Source organism: Xylocopa sonorina, chromosome 10, assembly GCF_050948175.1.
Source record: "Xylocopa sonorina isolate GNS202 chromosome 10, iyXylSono1_principal, whole genome shotgun sequence".
NCBI lineage: Eukaryota > Metazoa > Arthropoda > Insecta > Hymenoptera > Apidae > Xylocopa > Xylocopa sonorina.
The window spans coordinates 7,637,601-7,658,733 of record NC_135202.1 but is presented as its reverse complement, the minus strand read 5'-3'; the positions used below and the strand labels follow the sequence as shown (position 1 = coordinate 7,658,733).

At 42.8% G+C, this 21,133-nt stretch overlaps 2 protein-coding genes across 4 annotated transcripts in view; both read right to left on the bottom strand.

Annotated features, from left to right (window-relative positions):
- Positions 1-11,855, bottom strand: part of Kuz (zinc-dependent metalloprotease kuz) — a 113,448-nt gene extending 101,593 nt beyond the window's left edge. For all 3 annotated transcript variants that reach the window (XM_076902985.1, XM_076902986.1, XM_076902987.1), the window contains exon 1: positions 11,515-11,855. In XM_076902985.1, coding sequence (XP_076759100.1) covers positions 11,515-11,593 — 79 coding nt within the window. In that variant the 5' untranslated portion in view covers positions 11,594-11,855. The remainder of the gene's footprint in view (positions 1-11,514) is intronic.
- A 3,327-nt stretch (positions 11,856-15,182) lies between these two features.
- On the bottom strand, positions 15,183-21,133 carry LOC143428022 (uncharacterized). Its single transcript, XM_076902593.1, has 4 exons — positions 20,630-21,133; positions 20,014-20,172; positions 16,756-16,859; positions 15,183-15,737 (listed from the first exon to the last, which is right to left on the bottom strand). Exons 1-4 carry the CDS (start codon positions 21,096-21,098, stop codon positions 15,432-15,434), a joined length of 1,038 nt encoding a protein of 345 aa, XP_076758708.1. The 5' UTR covers positions 21,099-21,133; the 3' UTR covers positions 15,183-15,431.

Sequence of the window (21,133 nt, the reverse complement as noted above, 5' to 3'; positions counted from 1 at the left end):
AGCTCCAGGGAACTTCACGACACGATGGTTGAGGATCACTGAGCCAGACAGTGATGATAAAACGGTGATTTTTCGCAAAACTTGTCATGTTTATGCGGCTAGAAAAAATGGAAGAATCCAAACGGAGGGTGCGTCAGACGCGAAGCGTCTTCCGCGAGCAGATAGCGAGGAAAGATGGGGGTTGGTCCCAATTACTCGGACAAAGGCGACACGTATCCTTTGTCTGCGAATTGTGTTATCGAACCTCGACTGACTTCGAGTACTCGCTGGTTGCAATTCAAAGCGGGATACTTAAACCCGATCAGTGAGAATATCTGAAATTGGATAATTGGAAATCCGGCGATTGCGCTGGGAAAGCCTTTGGCGCGGAGCTTGCCGTTTACGGCACTGCTATTCGTGGAAGAATGAAAAACAGGGACGAAGAGAGGGAAGGAGAGAGAGAGAGAGAACTATTATCTCGTGAAATGATAATTAGGAAATCCCAATCGAGCATAATAGAATTTCTATTAAAGAGTTGAACTTGCTTTAAAAGTCCTCGACTGTATAAAAAAATGAACCGCTAAAATTAAACGCTTTTAGAACACAGTGACGATTAACTTGCAATTGTGAACGATTTACGATGATATCTCGTTGATCGAACGGAAAAACGAAAGTAAGACAAAACCTGTGCAGCATCGCGCGATGTTGATAAAGGGGTAGGTTCCATGCACCATGATCGCTCCAATTAAATTAATTTAGTTAATTCAACCAACTCTGAAATGAAAATATAGTATCTTGCTTACGATATCCCGTTCAAACGACGCATTCCTTTTACAATACACATAGCAAGGGTGCCCACCCTAGTAATACATGTCCCGTTCAACAATCAACCCTTCATTTTCAACACACTCTCGACAGCTATTTTATTTGTACCACTAAACACAATTACGCCACGCTTATCCACGGTGGCATCAATATTCGCAAGTATCCTATACTTGTTTATTTAGATAAAAAACATTGGAATTTTCGCGTTCCATCGATGGCGCGTACACGAGAGGCAACCCCAAATCCGAGCATATTTCCTGGCTTTATCTCGCGCGGTGGCTGCGTAGACAGGTAGGAAACGAACGCGGAACGGGTAGGTAAGCCGAAATTTTATGGTCCTTGGCGTACCCAGCCCGCGATACGGATCGCAATTTTTCCCACGCCATAGGCCAGGCGTAATGATACCACGGAAAATAACGTTCCGCGTTTTCACTTATCAGTGATATCCGGATAAAAACATTCCTGCACCGATCCCCCCTTTTTTCTATTCCTCTCCTACATATTTTTTTTCTTCTCTCTCTCTCTCTCCACTCGTTGCATTAACGGCAACACAGAGTTCTTTTTTTTTTCGCGACGGCACAGAGGAACGAAAGTTGGATATTTCATTTGGCTGAATGGGAGGACTTCTATCCCCATGCCCGCATTGATGAACAAGCGCAATGTTATAATGGAAACGAGGGCAGCGGCGTGCATGAAAACACTGAAATAAAAATAAATCCGGTCTGTGGGAAATTCCAATTTCGATTTCCACGGTTTTCCAGGCGCCAGCACGGCGAGCAGTTTAACCTGATTATGCATTAGCGCCGACGCATCCGCTCGAATCGCGTTATCTATGTATCGCGTTTAACTCTATAATATTGAAAGCTATCAAATTTATGCAATATGCTGCGAGATGTTTCGAACGCTGACAGATTCGACGATCGCGCGTGACCGTAGCGCGTGAAAATGATAGAAATCGATAGTTAAGTAGCGCCAAATGTTTAATATAAATTCAGAGATACTTATTTTCGATCGCTATACCCGCCCGTTTATAATTAATTAGCCAGCGTTGATGAATTACGTCATAGTGAAACTAAGTGCGTTTAACGAACGAAAATAATTATTGCAACGAATAACTGGACACGTTCGAACCGAATCAATTCGCCTCGCCATAAATTCTGCAAATTTCTCGATAACATTCAGCCGCAAATTTCAACGTCCGTTAAATACGTACACGCATGCAAATTCGCTCGTAAAAGCTGAACGGGAGTTACAGAAGAATCAAGAAGCCGTTGTGAAAATCCGAGATAGAGATTACACGAACGGTCGTCACACTATTATTAACCGCATACGATAAACGAGCACGCTATTAATGTTTATTACAAACGAATGATACGCGTCTCGCGGTTGTCTCATGCGGTTTGCTAGCTGCCGATAAGCACCGCTCGCGTTCAATTATTCCATCCTGTGACCTGTCCAAGAGGATATTCAACTCGAAATGGAACGAACTCTGCAATCGTTTGCCTCGAGCGACTGCTTGCGCGCGTGTAAGGTAAAAAATTAATTAAACAAAAAAAAACTTAAAACTCCCATTGAACTCCTAACTCGTATTTTAAGCAAGGAAAGAAAGAAACCTCCTCCCAAATAAAATTACAAGAAACTCTAACAGAAACAAGGTAACTGAAGTATAAAAAAAAAAACAAAATGTTAAGCACATTCCCTGTTCTCTCCACTCAATAAATATATCGAGGTCACTATGAAAGGAGTTAAATTAAGGTATCCCCTGCGTTGCTTCAATCAACGCTCATCGAATGACCCAGTTAAAAAATTGTCGAAGAGTGAAAATTCCGTGTAAATCCCAATAACGCAGGCAACAACGAGGATCGAACAGCCACGATCCTGTGGCGTACCGTCGAAAATTGGCGAGTCGAACACTTTTGGGGACAATGCTCGTCTCGCGTCGCGGGCCACCCCTCCCGAGGGACTGCATTTATCTCGCGGGCGAAACTTCCCGCATTAATTCCGGCTCCTTGAAAATTTCCCCGCCGACTTTTGTCAGCTCTCGCGTAACCGTCTCCTTTGTCACGGGTATTAACGAAAATGCAAGTTATAATGACTCCGTAATAAGGGCGGTCAGATTTCGTCTCGCGACGAGGAAGGGAGAAGAAAAGGGCTGGGGCCAATTTATCGCCGCTCTGAACCGCGAACAGCAACGGGATAAGGAGGGCGAATAATAGGGGCAAGAAAGCGAAGGATAACGGCACGAAGAAAGGAGGCGAGAGGTGACGCGATGGAGGGAACGACGAAGAAAGGAGGGTGGAAAAAAGCGAAAGGGTAAGATAGGAGGGAGGAGAAGAATGTTATTATTCTTCTCGACCGACATGCCGTGAACTAAAGAAACATTGGTTGAGAAGCATCTAAACTTGCTGGGTATAATTACGTGGATCGGTGAAATGTAAACTGTTATTATTCTTTCGGGGTAACTGAATATTTGAGCGTGTACTGTCGTAGGATAGGGTGTGGACTTGGTTCGTGTGTGCAGTACAGTTTCAAAAATTATCAATTTACACAGGTTTTCAGGTTTGTTAGATACTTTAGAGGGTCAACAGCTCGATGATAGGACACTACTATATTTAACAAAAAAAAATATTGGAAAGTAAAAGTATGTACTCAAAGAAAAAATTGAGTAACGTAGTAACATCGCTATTATCTAAAGTATTATAAAGTATTGACATATTTTTTTTATTGACAAGATTTTCGAAAAATCTTGAGGTAAACTTTTGAGCCAAAGGATGCGAAAAGATAGAAAATCAGCATCGATAAAATTCAGTTCTCTAATCCCGTAATCACTATTATTTCTCCAAGTGGAACATCCCCATTGCACCCTATCGAGTATACAAATGTACATACACATGTAAACCGTTAGTAACGTCTCTGTTGGGTCTGGTCCTCGTGAGAATCTGGGTTGCAGGGGGTTCCTCGGTTACACTCATAGATTTAAGTCGAGAACAAGGGGTCTCGTCCAGGGGAAGATTGTGCCGTTGGCGTGGATTTCGATTACGAGATAGACAGGATTTAAATCGACAAGATAGACCACGAATGGACACAGAACTCCTCAGTTCTAATTGGTTAGTTATACTTGGACGATTTAACTTTAAGATTGACTATGTAACGTTACACGAGGGGACTGTTTCGCTCTAAACGCTATCGCTAAATTCTATGAAAAATCGAATAGACTATGTCAATTTAACCGCTTCTTCAGCGACGTGACTCGTCACTTTCTTGTAACGTGACGTGAATGAAATTCTGCTAAATAAACTCTTTAGATAATTGTTCACGTGAACGTTCGCTTGAACGTGTTAAAATCAGTAGAGTGACAAACTGTTCTTTATGAGTTACTCGTTGCAATGTCTAATGAGAGATCACTGCACTTCCAGCTATATACGCGAGTCCATTAATGAGTAAGCATAAGCGAGAAGCTCTTTTCGCTAATAGACAGGAGATTGATTTACTGTTTGATATCCAGTTTAAGTACCTCCTTTATCTCTAAACTGCTGATCTAAATTTTGGATCGCTGGAAATTGCTATTGTAAATACCACGATGACAGTGCCAATAAAGCGAGTCCAAGAACTAATGGAACTTCGACACAGCCTTCTCAGAATATGATTACGCTGTGACTCATGGCTCCTCTGACACTTTCCAACTTTGCAGTTAACTGAGTACGGTCACATTCAAAGATATTTGAACTTCTAACTTCAAAGATAGACTGAGATTACTCGTGTCGTAAAATTGTAGAAATCGTTTGCATTATAATTACTCTTTAGCAATTTTTGTTTCCTCTAATCGATATAACGATTACAATGAAATATATAAAGCGTATCAAGATTGATTGGTTCTAATAAAAAAGTCAAGCAACATTTCACTGAGCTTCAATGGAAAAAAGCTGCGCTATTGATATCTATAAATCTAGAGTCAATAGACACGTATACACACAAGTGTAAAACACTATCGTGGTATCGGTAAGAAAACCGCGATTGGAGTAATCGCCTTGAAATAGAAGGAAACTCCAAGTGCCCTCGGATAATTACGATACGACACGCTCAATGGTGGTCGTTAAAATTTATTACCGAATGAGTCACCGCAATTTGTTCTCGCGTCGAACGAACTGTTAAACTCGTTGACTCTCCAATCGAAAATCGTACAAAAGTGAACGCAGAATAAAGTGTTCTTCGGTATTCGTCATCCTCGGATATCAATTTCATTCAATTCTACGATTTAAATATTTTCGTTCCACGTTATAATTCCCCCTCTTTTCAAACGTACAATACAACAGTTACAAATAATATTAACGAGTGTTTTAGTGGGATGGAAGAAGCATATTTTCATCGAGTAAGGGTAGAAACCCCAACCTTTGATCGACACTGTACACGCGACAAGTGGATTGTCTCTCTGTCCGAGAAGGAACGAGCTAGCAAACCTAGAACCATTTCCTGGGAGGCAGAGATGCTGTGATGCGATATAATCATCGCGAATGAAAATACCGGTTCGTCGTTATTTGCATCGACGAACGAATCCACCGTGGAATGGTATCCTCGATATGAACACACGTAAGTCGCGAGCGAGTGGAACGTGGAAAGCTATCGAGAGATTTTTAATTTCTCGTGAGCGTGTTCGAGCCATCCGACGCAACTTCATACGATGGCACACGCATGTACAGACTGTTAAAGCTGAATAAAAAAGATTTCTTGTGGAAGACACAATTAATATGTATACGCAATGAAAAAAAATTAAACATTGCAATACGGTTCCAACGAAGGAATATTTAAAATACAAAAACTATGAAATATCTCGTGAATTGTTTGGTTCACGATAATTCTAATGCAATCGTTCGCAAAGTAGTTTGCAAAATAGATTTGCGCAGAAAAAAGGAACATGCGAGAACACTCTGCAACCGTATGAGCGCATAAAAATACACGTTCGTCCGTTTATCGCTGCACCCATTCGCCTGAAGCTCCCTGTACACTCTCCTCTGCAACACTCTGCGAGCATGCATGCAATTAGATCGCCGTCTACCGAGAGTAATCGCAGAAGGAGGCGTCGATCTGCGTGCGCGGATGTACGTACTCTCTCACGCAGGACAGATCGGGCATTCAACCGCGAAGGACAGAAAGATTTCTCACCGGGCGCTATCGACCTTCCACTCGTTCCACATTTCCCATCGCGGATAAAATGATCGCGCGCGTGAAAATGCGAACGCTCGAGAGCAACGCGGTCAGGTGAACCATCGAGGAAACTGATAAAAAATGTATGGCCACGAGAACAGACAAACTTTTCCTCCTCGAGGAATTATAAACACAGAAAACTATATATAAGTTCGAAGGAGGATCGAGCAATCTGGAAGTTCTGATTTTAAGAAAACTTCGCTCGCGTGTATGTGTGTGCGGTGAGTTATTATGAAATATATACGCGAGGAACAATTCCGTTCGGCAAAAATTTACTTTGCCTGAGTGGAATCAACCTCGAACGTTTTCGTGCTTCTCCGCGGCTTTTAAATAAAGGGGATGGAGTGTGCGTACGCGATGTGAAAATATTTTTATGTAAAACAGACGTGTATTGCCTTTGCACCGTGGAGAACGGTCTCTATGTTGAAACATGCAAATGGATACAGGGATATCGTGCATGGAACAAGTACGATATAAATTTAGTAAATTGTTTATGTACAATTCCCCTGTATTTTCAACCGTTTTGGTACTTCGAATTCTCGTGTCTGATTTTTAAGCGACGTACGCGCGAGTCGATCGTCCGCCATTCCGCCGTAAGAAATTTAACAGGCGCGTCGTTATTTATGGGAACAGAGGGATTTTTAATCGCGAAAAGTTTCGCGGGGACGGTGTGTCCCCTTCGAAAAAAAACTTTCTCATATCCCCCGTCTTAAAGACTTCGCGCAGCAGATGATATTGCGACTAATGCGAGCCGTGGTATAAATTATACAACTCCCACCCTCGAACAGGGAAACTTTTCTCGACGCTGTACAAGTTTCGCCCCAAAAGGCGGACTGCAAAACGGCGATGTTTAAAACCAGCGGATACTTCGAGTGAACGTAACGTCCGTAACGAAAGAAAAGCAATTTCCTTGAAAACAACTCAATTATAAAAAGCAAGCTCCAGGAGCTTTCTTCCCACGCCCGGATCGACTGACCTTTCACTCGCAAGTTGGCGACTGAAGAGAAAAAAAATTTCGACGCCGCTCGCTCGATCGTTGTACATTTCCTTCGGAAAACTCCGGAGTTAGAGTAAATCGGACGTTGATTAACGAGCGACGGACAACTTGGCGTGTCCCGTCGTCGAATTCGAAATCAAAAATCTGGCCAGCCTCCAGCAGCTCTCGAATCGTCTTTTCCGCCCGCGAACAACTCGCAACTGGACCGCGAGCCATCGACGTAAGATAACGGATGCTTTAGGAACCGGAAACACGACTGGGCGGGTGGATGCCTCCGTTAGTCGCCACTTTTCCGCCGAGCTTTTTTCCGCTGCGTTTCGCGCCAAGTACCCAGAGAGACAAAGAAACGTCGAGAAACTGGGCTAACTACATATAATTATTTTCCAGCACGCGACTAATCGGGCGCAAGAATACCAACCCCACTACTTTCAAATGAAAGCAATTTAAATTTCCATACACTGATGCTAACTAAAAAAGAGTCTTGATATTTAATAAAAAAAAAACTTCTCTCGTCTCTCGATAAACTGTTTACGTTCGACATCAAATATTCAGTAAGCCACGTTTAAACGACTGCTTGGAAACACTGTCGCTGGTATCTCCGCGGCAGGATTCAGGATCTACGCCGTTCGCGTACGAGATTTGCGCGGGGGATGGCCGCGACCAGGGGTTGGAAATCTCGAAAAGACCATACGACCCGCCACGGTGGTGAACTATCGCGCGCGTTTGCATATCCTTGGGTAAACCCTCTTGCCTCCTCGAGCCAAGCCGAATAGCGCGGTTGCGCCAGGAATGCCGGGCAGAAAGTTTCGTAGCGGCCACCTACACCCCCTGAACACCGAATACCTTGGAGATAAGATCCCCTTGATTCGGGAATTCGGAATTCCCCGGGATCCTTCGAGCCCCCTACCGTCCAAATTCCTGCCAAAGTTCATCTTGCTAAACATTCTGGACAAAGACGACTTCTCTTCAGCCACTTTGAGACGCTCCTGTAATTGTGAGACTCGGGGACAAAAGCGTCTGCGTGGGACGTCGCTGCGTTAATAAATAAAATCGAGTTGCTTTCGTTGCTTTAATACGGTACGCGCGCCTGAAATGAAAGCCTCGTGAATTCCAACGTCCCTCTCTGTTGATTATGACCGTAATTAATTGCGTTTTTCGGTTCCTTCGATCGTCAGTAAGAAGATTAATTCGATCAGTTCGACTAGGAATACAAAATGAGCATATTCGCGAATACATAATTCCTCCAATTAAATCACCTTGTAAACGATAAAAAATATCGATCGATTCAATTTTGGGTGATGTCGAGTTATCGTCGAGCGGTGTCAATATTTCAACTTGAACCCCTTCGATATCGGCTGAGCACGATTAATGACATTGTCGCCGTTCCATGTCATCGACAACGTCATTAATCGTGCGTGGGCGGATAAAACGGTCCTCGAGATATTTAGGGAGACCGCGGTGACACAGCATCCGGGCGTTCCCCGCGTGGTGTATCGGGTCTAGATTTACGCTGGCCAAAGTGTCCGCGCCCCTCGGTTAGAAGAACATCTGTTTGGTTCTGGGAACACGCGGCGGTGCGCGCCAACGGCGTGTACGTACCGTTGTGTACGTGCGAGGGGTGAGTGACAGTACCCACTTAGGAGAAAGAGGCTACGGAGAGAATTAATTGTGAACCATCTGCTTGAAAGGCTGAGAGGACTGATCTACGAGTTACGGTCACACGTACAGGCGGTGATATAAGCGGCTGCGAGTACCAGTTTCATTTTCATTGTTACCGTTATCGTTTGTTCCTCGCGGGCAAGGTGGCTCTGGAACTTCTGACCTGCGTTTCGTGAACGCGCACTTTGTTTTATATGATAGAATGAAAGGCGAGATACAATGACAGTATCGTTCGAAGGATCGTTTTTTAACTACGAAATCAGTCTGTGATGTAAGAGAGATAGGCTATTTTAAATTTATTCGTCAGGTTTGAACAGCGTCGAATGGGAATTGTGCGTAGAAACGACACAAGCCTGGCCCGTTAACGATCAGTGGAACGAGCATTAGACTTTCATTTCTCCGTATATGTCCCGGATGATGAAGCAGTAGCACGCGATCCGAAAGGAACAAGTCCAACGAGGTAAAAGTGATGCAACAACTGGATAACAACTGTTTCGTCACGTTTCCGTCGTGGATCCGTCCGCTGTTGTGAGAGCAGTGTTCACGGCTGTGTCTATCGGATCTAGGAACCGGCGCGAAAGCATTGACCTTACCGTTCGTCAGCACGGCTTCCACAGGATATTTTTCAACGTTATTTCCGAATTTCTATTTCGATTACGAGACCGTCCATGGCCGCAAACCTGATCAAAAATTCTATCTACTACGCCCGCAGCGATGGAACTGTTCAGAGACAAATCCACGCTTGAATGTACGTGTCTATCGCGTTTGCGTGAAGCAACGAACAGAGAATAATTATAATTATGCTTGGTTGGAAACGTTAGTTAATTGCAATATCAATTTGTATTTTTAGTGAAGTTGACTAATAACAATTTTAAGATCACTGCGAGCAAGATAAACAGGGTTCCATATCGAGTTGGTTACATTAGAAATCAGGATCTACAGCCAATTAACTAACTGAATCCATCGCTAAATTTGTGTAGCGAACTTGGTCTACGAACAACCGTAGTGCGAATATCGATTCAATCTCTTGGTTATCAACACGTTGGGACCAGAAACTTTCCTAAGCGAATCGAATCGTTGGACAGAAAGCTTGGTACGTACGTTACCTAATTTATCGACATCGTAATCGAACGTAACGTTTTTCTGATCAATTTCCAGAGTACAGTGTTCCTACATTTTAATAAGGGTTTCGTTGAAGAATTGAAAGCTTCGTGAAAAAATATCGACCCACTGTCCTTAGGATACGACCGCGAAGGAAACCAACGACCCATCTACCTATCACAGTTAACTGCATCTTCGTATTCCGACTGCATCGCACGGACCATGGCGTCCCTTTTTTTGCTCAGGCTTGCGCTTTCTCCGCGAATAAGAATCTACAGAAGAATATATACCACGATAACGATAACTCATTTCTCTTTGCTCAGCAGAGGCGCTACCGCTATCACGAGTTACTCGGCCTCGAATGGCTACAATGAAAGTGAAGGAACGTTTCTTTAACATTTTATCATGCGATTAAAAATGCATGGAATTTATACACAATTCATCGCGCACTTCGCTTCCTTTATCTCCAGATTTGATTAGTGATTTCCGTAAAACCATTGACTCTAGTAACTCTCAAATGTTGTTGCAATTTCTAATCATGAAACTTGTATTTCTTTCGGTTTTCCATTTAATGATAGCGAGTCACACTCGACAAAGGAGTGCAAAGGGTTAACAAATTCTCAGAACTTGAAAATTTTTAGATAAACGCGTACATTTTGAATGTCTGAATATCAAACAAACGATAATAAGAAAATTGTTAAAGTTTAAAGCCACAAGAATAACGTCAACATATTCCACTTGTTATTTCGTCCACCTTTAGCTCCAGTTAGATAACGCAGTGGCGCGGGCGAGAGTGTATTGTGACTATCGCCTATATACATCAACCACTGGCCCTTAATTGGGACTACCGGCAGAGGCAATTTGACGATTTACACTACGGAGAGGAGGATCTCTCATACTTGATCAAACACAGAAACTCTCCCGTCGATCTAGGTCGAAAACGCGTGAATGAAAGTTCGCGACAAATTAACAATCCCAGAATGCCCGATAAATTGAATCACGCGCGCTCGACTCGAGCACACACTACCAGGGAAAGGTCTAGGTACGTATTTCACACATTCTATGGTGCGAACGTTTCAATGGAACGTTTTATCACTGGATTCAGTATGCTCGGATGAATCATGAAATTCGCCCGACTGACTGTGCCCTTCCTTTCTTAGAAATGGAACGGAAATCCGTGTTCCGATCGAGAAAACTTATCATCGGAAAATAAAACACGCGATACGCACTGCACAGCTCGGATCTACGCAAAACCGAACGTAAATTACGCTCCGTGAGCGACATAATAAAATCGCGTAAACGTGTCCTGACAGAAAACAAACAGAATAACACGCATTCGCCTGGCTCGACAGGTTCGTTTCACGGTGAAATAATGCACGTAAACATTCGCGAAAAGTAAGCACCTCGGCTTTCGTTTCGAAAGCATCACAGAGAAACGCGCGAGACACGCTCTCCGTGAAAGGATGATTCATGGAACGTAAAGCCAGACGCAGACAAACGTAAACGCATATGCGTGCACGGATAGGCACGTATGAATGCGACATCGAGCCAGCGGCACATTTCACGGACCAAACGTGACCGAGGACACAAGTATACTGCGCACACGATCGCGTACAAAACATTAATCTATCGATACGTGATTAACGATATCATCGACAGGTCTACACGGCTAATAATCGTTACGACAAACGATAAGAACGAGTCCATAGGACGAGAAAAGAAGTGAGATAAAGGATTACAGTATCACTCACCGCTCTCGATATAAGGAACCAGCAACAGCAACAGCAGGAAAAGAACATATCCGCACGTATCACTGATCATCGTAACCATATTCTCTGCCACGTTAAGAAGCCGCTGACTAGGTATTGGCACCACCTCGCGAGTACGCGCGAACAACAATAAACAAAACAACGACGCGGGTGACGCGAGGAAGTAGCGGTTTCGAGGCGGTAGTCACCGAACGGAGCCGAGAAAAACGAGGAGCCCACGGAGAGGGACGCGCGACGGGACGATTCGGTTGGCGCGTATGCCTCCTCGTGATGCACGCCGATTAAAGAGACGGAGCAAAACCCGAGGGTGTCGCGTGTACAATTCACCACTCAGCCTGCGTAGCAACTAGAGATGCAGCACCAACACACACTCGACGGTATTTTTCACTGGATTTACGTTTACGGAGCGGCGTTCCGTTGTTCGCGCGCGCGACGACGACGTTCCGGCCGAGACGAGTCATATACGCGTCGCAACGGGCTGGCCAAACGTGAAATGACGGACGGGCACGGCACAGAGACACACTGCACGACTTTACGCTCGGCCCTCGACGAGCTTACGCCATCGTTTTTTCCACCGATATTATCACTTGCACGCGGACGGTCCTTACCACCGACGATCCGCCCCTTCGTAACCTTTTCCTCCTGCTCGACGTCGTATTCGCCTCCCACCGCACTTCCTGTACACCGTCCGCTGCCCGCACTCGTCGCCCGCTCTCGTTTCGCCGCGCTGTCTCACCAGGCGTCGCGTAACAGCTGACCGTTCCTTTTCTCACGCTCTAAAACGAGATGACTCGAGATTTAGCAGACGCATCGCAGCAGCAACAAAATATACACACGACGTCGGCCAGTCGCCACCGTCGCCACTGACAGTCCTGCCACCGCTGAGGACGCGACTTCCCTGGCACGCAAATGGCGGGCAACTGGTTCGACGCGCAGCGCCAGAGGGCGTTAGTCGACGCTGCGCGGGACGTAGACCACTGACGTCACGCTCTTCCGCGAAGACGCGCGAGCGTTCGAAATTGCCAGCGTGCATCCTCGATTCATTTATTGCGATTTCATTGATGTCGTTCGTACATTTTTATACACGATTGCTCTATAATTTTATATGATATGCATTATTAGAAACGTATGTGTTTCTAGAAGATTATTGGATATCTTATGTTACACTTTGGTATTGGTTACTTTAGGATTTTTAAAGAACTTGCTATTTATGCTTTGCGTTGATTCGTGTGCACAGGTGATGGTCTGTTTTTATATTCTTAATTTAAATATTTGGAACAAGCAATTTAATGTTGAATACCTGTCGCGATCGATGAACAGTATTTTATATAGTAAATGTAAGTAATTGATGAAGGTAGTGCGTTATTTAATATTGCGTGCGTGGGTGCGTATATTTTAAAAGAATATACCTGAGAATTATATATTAAAGTAGATACTAGAGAAGAAATCTCCAATGCCAGACTTGAGAGCAAATAGGAGATTTTGTGTTGAATGGTTGGTCACAGTTACAGTCTCCCTTCAAGACCGGGAGTTTTAAAATTCAAATATGGATTAAATTTTAACGTGTAGCAAGATCTGCTGTCCATTTACGCGCATTATGTTAAACAATTAAGGATTAATGATACTTTCAAGTGTGAACGAAGTATACAAGCAGCATGAAATTAATAGCAGTGTAAACAAAAACCTAACCATTTTATTAACGATGAAACTAATACTTGGATAACCATGCAAAGTGAGAAACATGTATCCATCATTCTACATAAAATAAAAACTATAATATCGTTTATTATTATCAGATGATACTTAAAATCTATGGAACTCGATCTCTGGTTAACAACATCGTTCTGTGCGGACAAAATCTAACCTAATGAAATTAACTACGAGTTGAAGGAATGTATACACCGTGCAATTCAAGGGAGACAATGTCAGAGAATCAATTCGCAAATATAAATTATTATCCGAAACGGAATCCACAGAACACGGAGCGTAGAGATAGTCTTAAACGCACCCAAACGCTCGCGCGAAATTCATCCGAGCTGGACACAAGTAAATCTGTTATATCAGAGACAATTCTGTTCTTTTTTGCCGATACTAATTTCATCGTACAACAGCACAGCCAAGATCGAAAAATGAAAGTAATCCTCGGAGGGAAAGGAAGAACGATCGAAGAAAACGAAGACAAATACCTACCACTGCCTCTACTTCAAATTCTGGGACCAAACGGAAATCCGTACCAGAGAAAATTCGTCTATGGTGTGGTCAATGTTTTAGAAAGAAAAAGTCGAAGTTGATCGAGGCACGCAAGAAGAAATCGAATTTTTGTAAGCGTCTTAGGAAGAAATTTAGAAAACGTAAAAAAAAGACCACTTTCAGCGAAGAAAGCAGCGTTTCAACAGTGCAGCAGGCTGATCAAATTAGGGATTCGAAAAGAAGCAAAGGAAGGAAGAGGAAGAAAGCAGAAGATCCAGCTGATTCATCCGCGTACACATTAGAAACAGACGAAAGAATCGAAGAGCTAGTCAGAGATCCTGTTTCTGATTTGGGTGTAGATTTTACCAAAAGCTGTTGTTATCTATGCGCAAAAAACACGATGGCTATCACAGCAGCGATGTCTAAGGTGGAGAAGCTTCACGTGTCCATACAAGCATCCTTCAAAGAAAGACTGACTTCTGACAAAAGTTGCAGCCCAACAATGGAAGTCAGAACTGTTCAATCATCCGTTAAGGTGAAAAGACGTGACATGGCCACCTCGCACCCCGAACGGGAGAAGAGTAAAAAAGGAAAACCCAAGTTGAGGCTTAAAAAGTTCAATATTCTTACTAGACTGAAGTTACCCGCGTATCCGAAAGTACGAACCGTTGCCTGCGAAACCGATAAATCGATGAGACGTAATAATATACCACAGTGCAGAGCGAGGCGAGGGACTCATTGTGTAACGGAAGCTAACAAGGCAAAATGATACGAAGTTATTTTTCTTTTAATCTGTAGCGATGCGTATGAAATAACTATCTTAAAGCTCGAAGCTTCTATCCTTTGCGAAAAGTGGATATCTGATTTTATGCCTTGGAGGCAGGAGTCTGAAACTGGCTTTAATTGTTGACAGAAGTTCTTAGAAAGTGTTTAAGCTCGTCTCAGAAAGTCAACCTAAATCATGTTCAAGGAAGCCTTGTCTCCCCTCGATTTAACGAAGACCTGCATGCGTGGCATAACACTATTTACAACTCTAATACCTTCATGTATCGAGCAATCATTATTTCTACTTGAGAAAATTGTGCAGCGCTTGAATAATGACCAAACCTGTAATAGTAAGTACAGTGATCAGAATTTTGCGAGTAAATTATATTTTTACGCATATACCTGTGTTTGTAGGAATAAAATATTCGTTAGTCTCGTTCTCTTTACCATCTGCCTACACTTTAGCATTTCGTTCTTATACAGTTCCAACAATGTTTCTGTCTCTTAGTTTCGCACACTCATTTACCAAAAATAGCCAAGAATTTCTATTCTTGTAATAAAAAGATTTTACACAGTGACACGTACAAGTAATCATAATTCCCAGAGAGAATCAAAATTCCCTTTGGTTTCTATTTATCATTTAACTTCTTCCATCAGACACTCGATAAATACAGCGTGTACCTAAAGTGAAGGTGTTTTTCAAAATTCCTATCCATTATCGTCGCGATTTATGTACATACTTTTATTTGATGCCTTTCTGGTAACTTAAGCTCTTATTTTACAATTGTCCATCTAACGTGAATCGCTAATGTAGATCTACACTATGTTTCGGTTATGTCTTTGTATGAAAAACGTTGTTTGGCATTACGTTGAAGCGTGGAACCGGATTCCCATTGCACTTCGTTCCCGCGCGAGTCGGCTAAGTAGTTCGAATCGATACTCGCTCAAACGGTATCCGGCGACGATACCACAGGTCGTGGCGGTATCGTGCCAGCGTTAATGTTGGCGTCATCTGACGCTGGTGTCCCAAACATGATGGGCGCGGTGTAATATGGCAGCAGAGGGTATTGTGCAGGTGGAAAATACGTGGGTGGAAACAATCCTTGCCTCTGGGCAATCTTCAACCGCGAGGTAAGCTGTTTCTTCCATTTCGTGCGACGATTTTGGAACCACGTTTTTATTTGCACTTCCGTCAAATTCAGGGACTTCGACAGCTCCATTCGTTTGCTCACGCTCAAGTACTTGTCGATCTGCAACGAAATTTAATTACATTTAACGACCGTACATAATGCCGAGGAATACTAATCTTCTCGTTTTTCCGTCGTGTTATGGCACAGAAATAGTCAAGAAATAATAGAACTTGTTTCAAATGTTTGTCCATAGTCGGCGGATTCTTGGGATATTATCCTTTCTAATTATCATTTATTTCAGAGAGTATTCTCGTCTAAATAGGCAATTTTAGAACCTTCCTCTGAGAGTCAATAAATCTACAACATTGTACGTATCTTTTGTTGATATTTTAATTAATTTGAAGAAAATGGGAAACGTGGAAAAATTAGGAACGACGACAGCGACGTAACCGTATGCCCTCCGCTTTTCGTCTCTCGAAGCATTTTTCCTCGTTCGAAGTGAATAATTTGAAGTTTCCTTTATATAATCCCTACGATTGCAATTATCGTTCCCGTGGAAAAATAAATAAGTTGAAAAAATATATGTAACCAAACTCGTAACTCGTATGAATATTTCAAATTTTGTAAATCCTAAAACAGAAAATGTTTAACACAGAGAGATTTTGTGATGTTTGCGCCGCCAATTTGGAAGGTGCCGTTCACAATGAACGTACGTGTGTTTCTAGTTTTTCACATAATTTCGAAATTGATAGCGACCTATTGACAATACTTATTTTCACAATATTTCAGAGTCATAACATTCTTTGGGAGCTCACAACTTTGGCTACTTTTAGCACTACTGTAAATAATTAAACGTCATCACCGTCAAACATTCTTGGCAATTACTTTGCGCAGTTAATTGTCAACTTCTCGTATGCGTATACCGCCACGATCAATGCCTAACAGAAAATTGTTCAAAAATTCCCAAGATTCATCTCAAACACTTTTGCCAGACATTTGTTAATATCTCCAGAGCGTAAGAAAGCAACAAAATACTTTGCTCGTAAAAGAGAACATTCTCCTTTCCTCGTCATAACACGAAGAGTAAAGAACAAATAATAAAAGGATACATTCCACGGACGAAAAAATGGAAACGTACCTTGAATTCTGCCTCGAGCCTCTCCAGTTGTTTCGCGCTGTACGCTTGGCGTGGTTTCCGATCAATCCCAGGCTTCCTCGACCGTCTTCCACTCGGTTTAGGTGCTGCGCAAACAATTGTTACTTCACAGAATTGGAAAAGGCCCGAATTTCTCCTAACGAACACCAACGAGCTCCTAGGACCGCCCAATATTAATTAGCTGGCGTCTATAAAGAGGCGACACCCGATCACGACTAGCCAGGCACCGATGATTTATGGCGGCGATAATAAAAATTGAACATTATAATCATCTCCCTTAATTGCTCGGCCAACTTCGTCAGCTCGTACTCAATTACCACTTTCACCGGTACGGCCCGCTCATTGGACGCGGCTAGAGTTACCGAGCGTGTCTAAAACATGTGGGATTGTTTGAGGAACGTGTGACATCTTACTGTCAATACGAGGCAGAATGTGCGAAAGAGCTGGGCAAACAGTTTATACCGAGGAACGTTTGGATGCGATTATCATTGTAGTGCAAAGAAGTTCCACACATTTCCGTTCAAGGGGTTATATGAGGTATTATACTGTTGTTAGCCGCATTTAGATGACACGACACATGCGGTACATATCTGGCATTAAAAAAAGAAAAGGGGAACCGCACAAAGAGAACGCATTAAAACGCGACCGTTCGATTATCACGCTCGCGGTTCTACTATTGGAACGAAATGGACCTGCGATCTTGTAAATTCTCCATTTTTAAATTGTACCGTGGTGATGTAACTTTTGTATGAGTTCATTTCTATGTTGACAGGTAATTAAATCTATGCGAATGTGTCGTAGACAGTGTGTGTTCTATGTACGCCTTGGAGTCGAGTTTAGAAGATGGTAATCATAGCCATTCTTCCATTATTTACGAGGATTACAAAGAAATATTAGAAAATCGAAATGAGAAAGGTAAAGTGTTCGAAGTTGGCGCGATGGGTTCCGATTTTTATTTCGTTGCCGTCGTAAACTGGTTACCATCTTTTCTGGTAAAATGGTTATCATCGAATTCTGAAAATCGCGATGAGTTCACGTAGAAATAGACGTTTTTTTCTCTTTTCCCTTGTTTAATGTTCGGTTAGCTACCCGGCCCTTATAGGCTAAGCCAACAAATAGATGTCGCCTGTTTGTATAAGACCTTTTGTATTTTCTTATAAACCTTTCGAGTACATCCCGACACTGCTACAAATGAGGATGCTTTGCTTCTTAACACCCCTCGGTATACAATTCCCTTCGTTACTATGCTTCAACTTTATACACACGTTTCCGAGTAAAACGTTCTCATTATTCTAATCGTTTCGACGTACGAAACTACTTTTTTTTTCGCGTACACGGTGCGAAAAAGGAACACGAAATCGCGAACGCAAGGTTTGAACATAAAACAAGGAATAAGTTAATGAAAGACTCATTTAATTAGTACAATTTGTTTAAAATGTATCGCGACCGTTGTGATTCTTAAAAATGGCGTCTCATTCAAATCTCCACAATCTCAGAGGCGTTAATCGGTCTCCATTTTGTACAGGCGAGACAATGGTGCCTGCCTTTGGTTGATTCGATCAATCGATACGAATTCGTCGTGGTGATCGATCATGCTTCCTAGAAGTCCAGAGATTATTGGCCAAAAAGGGAACGTATATAGTGACGATGAAAGAAAACTGACAGAGCAAAGATTTACGAGTGTACAGAGACATTTAGCACTTCTCCGGAAGGTGGTTAGAGCAACGTCGTTGATAAATGGGCTCCTAACAGCATGGCGGATAGTAGCGAAAGAGGAGAAACAACGATGGCGGATTAAAATCTCCGGCGAATATTATTCAGATTTTACGGTGCTCCGTCGCAAACGTGCAGATAGAAATTTTATCGGTTTGAAGCGCTTGCGAAACATTTTTACTTTTTAAAGTTTCACTGTGTATCGTTTATTTAATTTTTATTCTTCTCTTCTATTCTTACTGTTTCGTATTTCGATACAAACGATACAAAACTTGATCTACAAACACCAACAAGAGATAATTTTGGTACTATTGATATCAATTAATGTGGAGACTTTGTAGAAACTAATTCCATCAAGTGTTTCTCTCGTAAGTCTAGAATTTCCATGTGCAATGTTTTTTATCATTTATTGATCGATTGTTGAGCTACAACAAGAAAAAATAGAAGAAACAACATGTATAGCGATCCTTATTACGTTTGAACTTCATTTTAGACCTTCCATGTAACCAGTTCAAGCTCTGATTCACAGAACCTTGCATCTCATCATTTCATTTGCTTTAATATGATGTCAATATATTTTCACGCAGTCTAGTAATTTTTTCATGTTGAAAATATCAACGTATTATATTCAATGTGGAAATTCTTTGCCATTTGTCTCAAATAAAAGAGTCCGTGAAAGAAAAATCTTCTAGAGTCAGTACCCGTGTAATTTCCTTATTGTAAACGATATAAGTGTCATTAAAAAAGCGAGACATCGGTCTAGCAACGTCTCCAAAGACATCGTCGGATGTTGATTCATAGAGAGTGAAAGCATACGCGAAACGAAAACATTCTATGCAAATGTATATGTTTCTCTTCCTTATTTGTTAAACTACACTACCTGGATGTTTCAACATTACGATAGTCTTTTATCAAACTACTATAATTAGAACTGAACTTACGACACTTTAACAACAATCGTTTCGTAGCTACATTTCCAAAATTCGAGTAAAATCATTCTCATCCCCTGCTGTATTCAAATACCTGCTGTAATTACTGCACTCGTAATGAACCGTATCGTTCAACAGTGTACTGATCGGGAAACAAAGTGTCGAAGCAAAGTTTTTCGCGTGAAATTACAAAAGTTGGAGGTTTGACCAACGAAATGCCTCGCGCTTGATCGCCGCACCGAAATCTACCGGATACAACACCCCAGCTGTTAATGCGACGTTCGCGTGTCGAAAAGCTGTTACCGTAGACGCCTCGTGTAATGTCCAATATTCCCTTAGCAGCCAAGAAAGGGCACACCGATTTCGCTCTCCGCGGCATTGTTCGCGAAAATCGAATTACGCCGATAAGTTATTACGAGCGGAGATAATTAGAGTCTTTTGTCGTAACGGAACGGAACACCCCCGCGTGCCGTGATCTGAAAGGAAGCTGCGGGAACTTTGGATTTCCGGTGGCGCGGGGCGCGACGATGAGAGGTTCCGCGTGAGAATGGTTGCACGAAGCGATCGTCGAGGTGTTTAGCAGATAAAATCGTCTCACCTTGTAGACCAAACAGCTGGACAGGCTTCGTTTGAGCGATCCAACTGTTGTACAAAATGGATGCAGAGGCGAGGGACGTCGCTGAGTACCCGGATGGATCTGCCAGCGTGACTTCTGAATACGATAAGCCTGTTGGTACGTACAATCCAGGGCTCATCTCTGCGAAACAACGAAATCGATCGGTTTATCTGAAGAATCTCGTCGTCCGAGCAAAAATTACTAATTGAGATTTTATTGCGGTGTCAGCTGAGCGATTAGAAATCGCACGAGCAACTCATAGGTGGAGAAGTATCAGCAACAAGGTGCTCGTTTAGAATCGTCTTAACTTGAACGATTCTCCGGTTAGAAAAAGAATCTATAAACACGAAACGAAGTGCTGTTAATTTGAAATCAATCAAAAAATTCCAAGTGAACGTGACTAAGGTTTCAAAGAGGTCTAATAAAACGAATCGAAATGAAACGCTGAAATCAATACAAAGATACCGTCGAGTACGATCAATCAGCGGATACAATGAACGCGGTGGTACATTTTAAAAATCCGCGATACAGATAGTTGCAAGCTGATAGTTGCAAGCTGATAATTAAGGAAAGAACAATAAACGTCTCGTTATCTCACCTGAATGCGTCGCTGATACGGCGGTTGGTCTGATAAACTGATTCTCCTCCATTTTATCGTCCCTTTCCTCCTGTTCTTCCTCCCCGTAATCCTTCACGCTGGACGACACCTCGGTGTCTTTCTTGTCGCGTCTGCCAAGGATGTTGTCGATCGTGAAAGCGCTGGACACAACCGCTGGCGACAAGTTCTTCATCTCCATTTGCTTCCTGCGTATCTCGTTGTAACTCTCGTTGCTCGAGTCGGACGTGTATCCCATCGCGTCCTGACCGCCGGGCGATTTCACGAATCGCTCGCGATCCTCTCGCGCGCGCTCGCAGGTATCCTCGACGACGCGGATCTTCTTGAGGTCCTGCTGCACAGGTACCCGTCGCAGGTCGTAGATCTCGTCGTTCACCTTGTCGTGACTCTGGTAGAGCTCCATCGTCGGCAATGTCATCGAAGCTCTCGAAAAGTTCTCGACACGATTCATATGTACACGCGTTTCAAGAGAATTATTTTAGCTAA

Excerpts from the sequence above, each read along its gene's own strand:
- LOC143428022 (XM_076902593.1), bottom strand. The coding sequence starts at position 21,098 with ATGAATCGTGTCGAGAACTTTTCGAGAGCTTCGATGACATTGCCGACG. Across the intron at positions 20,173-20,629 it reads CGTATCAGCGACGCATTCAG|AGATGAGCCCTGGATTGTAC; the intron begins GTGAGATAACGA and ends GTTGTTTCGCAG. Across the intron at positions 15,738-16,755 it reads GGCTCGAGGCAGAATTCAAG|ATCGACAAGTACTTGAGCGT; the intron begins GTACGTTTCCAT and ends ATTTCGTTGCAG.